This window comes from Dipodomys ordii, unplaced genomic scaffold, assembly GCF_000151885.1.
Source record: "Dipodomys ordii isolate 6190 unplaced genomic scaffold, Dord_2.0 Scaffold1, whole genome shotgun sequence".
Classification (NCBI taxonomy): Eukaryota; Metazoa; Chordata; class Mammalia; order Rodentia; family Heteromyidae; genus Dipodomys; species Dipodomys ordii.
In genome coordinates, this window is record NW_012267217.1 from 49,716,905 (window position 1) to 49,722,774 (window position 5,870).

Genomic DNA, 5,870 nt, shown 5'->3' on the forward strand with positions numbered 1-5,870 from the left:
GAGGAGGAGGAGGAGGAGGAGGAGGAGGAAGAAGAAACAGCAGCAGCAGCAGCAGCAGCAGCAGGAGGAAGTGGAGATGTCACTCAACTGGTAGAATGCTAACTTTGAGCACGAAAGCTCAGGGACAGTGCCCAAGCCAAATTCAAGCCCCAGTACCAGCAAAAAAGAAGAAGAAGGAGGAGGAGAAAGAGGAGGAGGAAGAGAAGAAGAGGAAGAGAAAGAAAAAAGAAAAAAACTCTGAATCAGAAAACAAAGAGACAAAAAGTTTTGGGTTTATAATTACACAAATCAAATGAGGACCAAGACTAAAAGAATCTAGGAGTTTTTATTCTGAAAAGTTATTACCAAGGTGTAGACAGGGCACATGTCATTTTGGATTCCAGTCTAACATATTCTAAGAAAGAGATGTGTCCAAAGTATCCTTTTTTTTTTCCTTTCAGACAACTTATAGCTCGACCAAAGAAGAAATCTGCAATCAGCTATAAACAAAAGAAATGTCTTCTTCCTAAATGTGTCAACTCTTGTGCTTTTGAAACCAAAAATTAAAGCTGCCATACGCAGTCAGTATTTTGTGACCGGATTTCTTCAAGAATACTGCAGATCATACAATATCACATCACTTGGTATAAAATTCCCATTTCACTATTTTTAAATGGGAATTCACATCTCTTCTCCAAGTAGACGTGACTTTCATTCAACCTAACATTAGAGCAATGCATGCCTGTTCCCACCCCCATTCATCCAGAAGGGGCCACCCACCTATAGGCTTGCAGGTCCATTCTCCTTTCCCATTACCAAGACACACACACTCTAACATGTAACCACCGGTCTCATGTGGTCTCCTCCAGGTGTCACCAATCTTGTAGGACTGGCCCCCTTCATGGCAGCGATCTATTTAGGATAAAAGGCAAATAAATATTAGGAGAAAATGGGATAGAGAATCAAGTAGGAAAAAAAGAAAAAGCCTCACGTTCCAGGATAGGTTGGTCAAAATGAAACACAAAGAATAGCTTTCCTATTGCAGACAGAAAAAGAAAATGAACAGATGTGATCACTTTAATTCAATTAGGTACCTTGCTTAAAGCACAATGAGAAAACTACAGAGACATGAATTACAAAGAAGAGGTTATAAATCCCAGTTCCCCAATGAGATCACAGGAGATTGGGTTCTAAAGCAAAAAGGAAAGGCTGATGGGGGAGTGATATCCACCCATGCACAGTAGGTAAAATCTAACACTACTTCACCAGAAAGTCTGAGACAGGCACACAGCATTCCACTTCGCAGAATAGGGAGAGCCTGCTTTTTACCATAGAATACAAATGTCATTTTAATGGAAGACAAGCAGACACACACATGAAAGTCTTGAGACTTTTCTAGGCTGTTAAACCCAATGGCACATCTAGGCTGAACTCTCCACTACATTGTACTAGATTATAAACACTATGGACCTTTCTTTTGTTCCCGTATTGTTTTCAGGCAGTCTTGACATGGCCTTTAGTTTAAGATCCTCCCCCCTCAGCCCTCTGAGTGCTGGTGTTACAAGTGCATACTACTACTCCTGGCTTGAGCCATTAACTCCTGATGTGCCAGGAAAACCAGATAGATCATAACACTTAACTGTAGAGAATACTGATAGTATTTATTCGTAAAGGACTGGCTTGTCCTTATAGACAGTGTTTTTAAGATTACTTATATTTAAACAGCCGATTTTAAAGTGCTATCTATATTAATAGAAAGTATGAACAACCCTTGTCCAAAAAAGATTATCTTAGCAGTGCCAGAGTTGATGAAAGTCAGCCCAGTCTAAACTTACTTGAAAATACTACTGGGTTAATCATTTAATATTACCCCCCAGAACAGAAAAGATTTGCTTCCCGGGTGGAACCAGAGTGGTTTGTGACAAGCAAGAGGTCTCTGCATTGCAAGCAGAAAGAGCAGAAACATGGTGGGTTCTATCTTAAGGAACGTCCCTCCCATTGTTGCAGAAAATCTCATAACCAGTCTGGCTAAAAGATGTTAACAGATAATTTAGGATAGGTGACTCATGTAAGTACTTCTTCCTGAAACAGAGCCCATGAGACTTACTTAGTTATACTCTACACATACATACACACACAGTCTTACACACTCGCACATGCATTCATAAATCCACAGATGTCAAACACTGATTCTTCAAGTCCTCAAGACCCAATCTCCAGAACCATGGGAACCAGTAGGGTGCCCATGTATGAAAACCTGGTCATCACTCCAATGAGAGTAAATCTGAATGTTAGAAGACAGTGATAGCGGTGAAGAATCATCATTTTGCGTGTCATCCTTACTTGCAATGGTGCAGCTGATCCTCCCTCGTCCAGCTCCGATGCAGGTACAATCCCAGATCATGGAATCTTTAGGGCGCTCATAAGTGTCACCCACGCGGTAAGTGTTCCCAGTGTACTTGTCAAAGCAAGTTTCTTCAGCTGAGGGGAGGAAAGGACTGCGTGAACCTCACATAACTAAAAGCAAACACTAATCCATCCTGGGGGCGGGGGAAACTCACTTTTCCATTGTTATAAGTAGCATGGCATTTTCAACAGGAATTTAAAATTGAAGTTAAGAGTTATAGATTTCATCTTAGGTCTGGTTACATTTTGACCTCTGACAAGTCCTCAAATTTCCTGAAAATTTCTGTTGTTAAGTATGCTCAGGAAATGCACACACAAAGTACTATGACCCGTTCAATTTCAAAAGGAAGAATTTCAGATCCAAACTGTGACTTGGGAAATAAAACCAAAGTCTACAGAGAAAAGAAATAGTTTGAAGATGGTCACCTCCCAGCCGGCACTGGACCTTGTCAGTTCTACTAATATCTCTCTTGGAGCCTCAGCTATGACTTTTCTGAAGGAACTGCTTGAGGTCTTCAAGGTATGTTAAGTGGTTAGTGGTTTTTTTCACTGGACTGCAGTTGACAAACCACTTTACAATATAATGCCCCAAAGTGTTTTTTGGCTTATAAAATAGTGAAAAATCTTAGGATGACTTTCCAATCAACTCTGTGTGTGTGTGTGTGTGTGTGTGTGTGTGTGTGTGTGTGTGTGTACCCATACTGCAGCTTGAACTTAGTACTTTCCACTCTTGGTTGGCTTTTTCCAGTCAAGGCTGGAGTGGTAGCACTTGAGTCACACCTCCACTACTGGCTTTTTGCTGATTAACTGGAATTAAGGGCCTCGTGGACTTTTATGCCTGAGCTGGCTTCAAATTGAGATCCTCAGTTCTTAGCCTCCTGAGTAGCTAGGATTATGGTGTCTGATTACGTTCATAAGCAAACTGAAGAACATGCAGCCCTTCATCTGTTTAAAAAAAAAAAAAAAAAAACTAAGGACCAATGACGGATTCTCTCCACTTACTTTCAGGTTTACTCTCGCAGTTAAAGCCTCGGCTCCCTCCATAACATGTACAAACCAAAGCATTGCCCAAGTAGGTCCGTTCCCACTGTTGGTTTATCTGATAGTGTTTCCCGTTGTCATAACAACCAGCTGTAAATAACCAAAGGAAAAATGTTATTACATTGCCATCCCTCCTTTTTCCAAATTAAGGAATTTTCTCACAGAACTGAATTGATGAGCCTGAGCACCAAATTCAGAAAAAAAATTAAGTTAATCACAAAAAATAAAAAGCAGCATTCTACTAAATGATAGACATGGAAACTAAGCAAGTTATCTAAAGAGGTAAACACAATTTGGATAAGTGGATATTTATGTTGGTTTTTTTTTTAACTTCACTAAACATTATACAAATGATGTCATTTCCATCTGGCCAGGGGTCTACATCAAAGCGGTGGAAACACTTTGGAAGGCAGATAATTGAAATTACATTTTAACCATGTAAGGAACTTCAATATCTTGGAAAAATAAATCAAGAAGGGTAACTTTAAGGTTTCCTTGAGCCCAGGGAAAGAAAGGGAGGGTGTGTCTTTGAAAAATTGGAAGAGGAATTCCAATCTCAATTCTTGGTGAAGAAAATTCCAGAGGAATTCTCAGAGCAATCTAAGCCAATTACACCTCGGGCAAGTTTGTTACAAACGACCAAACTACTCAAGTACCCTCTCTCCCCATCCCCACCTAGCCAATCACTTAATAACAAAGAAATGAGGCGCAATGAGAACCACAGAAGAGCATGTATAGGCATACATCATTTTTTCCTTTAAATGCACATTTTGATTAATTCATATTTTAGAACAAAGATGCTTTGATCACGCAGGATTCATCAGGACACCAGGGGACACGGCAGATCCCCCCCCCCCCATCTCCTCTCGGCTAAGCCCTCAAAGCCAGCCCATTCACACCAGGACCCTTTTGTGTCCCACAGCTGGCTTCTCTCGCGGAGACGTGCACGCGCGCACACGCGCACACGGACGGGCGCGCGCACACGCACGCAAAACTTCAGCCACAACTTTACTTCTGACCCAGCCCGGTCCCCGCCGCTCCCAGCCCTCGGCCGGTACTCACGCTTGCTTTGACTGACGGGCACCGGGGACTGGGGCTGCACGATCTGCTGAGCCTGCCGCTTGCTCCTCGAGGCTCCGACGGCGGGCACCACGGTGCCCAGGCACAGGGCCGCGGCCAGCAGCAGCAGCGGCGGCGGCGGCAGCCGGGGTCCCGGACCCCTGGGCATCGTGGATCGCGAGGGTGGAGGGACAGCCGCCTCGAACCCCGGGGATTCACGAGTCACCAAGTTGCACCTACGGAGACCTCGGTGCAAAGTCTCTCCCGGGGCCTCCGGGTGGGCTGACGCCCGGGGAGAGGGGCTGAGGGGGACGGGGAGGGCGGACCGGGGAAGTCGAGGCTGCAGGGCTCTCCTTCCGCGCCAGCCCGGGACTCCCTCTCCTCCTCCCCCGGGTGCAGCGCAGCTGTTGCGGGCGAGGGAGTCTCGAAAGCTGCGGGGTTTATATGGGACGGTCCCCTCCCGCCCCACCCCCCTCCGCCGCCCTCGGGGGCCCCGGGCGCGGGGAGGGGGGGAGGAGGAAGGCCCGGCCCCCCCTCCCCGCGACCCCTCTCCCCCGCCCGGTGCGCCCGCTGCCGCCTCAGCCCGCGCGCTGATTGGCTGGGGCCCCGGGTGACGTCACGGGACGGTGGGTTCGCCCCGAACAAAAGCGAGGCCGCCGGCCGCCGGGAGTGGGCCGGGAACTTTTTTTTCCTTTTTTTTTCCGGTTTCCTTTGCGGTCGTCCAACTTCTGGGAGGGTTTGTGGAGTGGGGGCGGGGGAGGCCTGGCAGCGGCCGTTGGGGGTAGGCTGGGAGGGGAGGGCAGGGCCGGGGCTGCCCGCAGCCGGGGGTGCAGGTCCCCCCCACCCCGCTTCTCGTTTTCTTTTTTGCATCGGGGCACCGGTGGGGTTGGAGAACTCTGCACCGCCCCGGGGGGGGCGCACAGGGCGCCGGCGCTCCCAGGATGTTCGCTGGCAGGAGGAAAGCCCCTAGGAGCCGCTACCTGGCTCCAGGCTGGGCAGTCCCGGGGCGGGGCCGGCCGGTCCCCGGCGCGGGGACTCGACGGTGTCCCGGGCCGGCGTCTCGGCTTCTCCACTGTACCTGCCGGGGCTGGAGGGGCCGGCGGGGAGGGCCGGGGTCCCCTCCCGACTTCACCGCTCACCCGAGTGCGCGCGCCCTGCTGGGGGAGACTCCGAGAGCAAAGTTTTCTTTGGAAAAGACAAAGCAAGTTTCCACGTTTCAGAATTCAGGGGCGTCTGTGCTGCCTTCCTTTCCTTCCTTCCTCCTTTCCTTCCTTCCCTTCTTCCTTCCTTCCTTCTTTCCTTCCTTCCTTCCTTCCTTCCTTCCTTCCTTCCTTCCTTCCTTCCCTCCTTCCTTCCTCGCGTTTTCTTTAGACAGGAAATTAGTA

The 5,870-nt window shown here is 48.0% G+C and overlaps 1 protein-coding gene across 1 annotated transcript in view; it reads right to left on the minus strand.

Moving 5' to 3' along the window:
- Positions 1-4,774, minus strand: part of Fn1 (fibronectin 1) — a 70,568-nt gene extending 65,794 nt beyond the window's left edge. Inside the window, exons 1-4 of the mRNA XM_013017678.1 lie at positions 4,489-4,774; positions 3,388-3,516; positions 2,323-2,460; positions 760-891 (exon numbers count right to left, since the gene is read on the minus strand). Of these exons, the coding sequence (XP_012873132.1) occupies positions 760-891; positions 2,323-2,460; positions 3,388-3,516; positions 4,489-4,654 (565 nt within the window). The 5' untranslated portion in view covers positions 4,655-4,774. The remainder of the gene's footprint in view (positions 1-759; positions 892-2,322; positions 2,461-3,387; positions 3,517-4,488) is intronic.
- Positions 4,775-5,870: the final 1,096 nt, after the last annotated feature.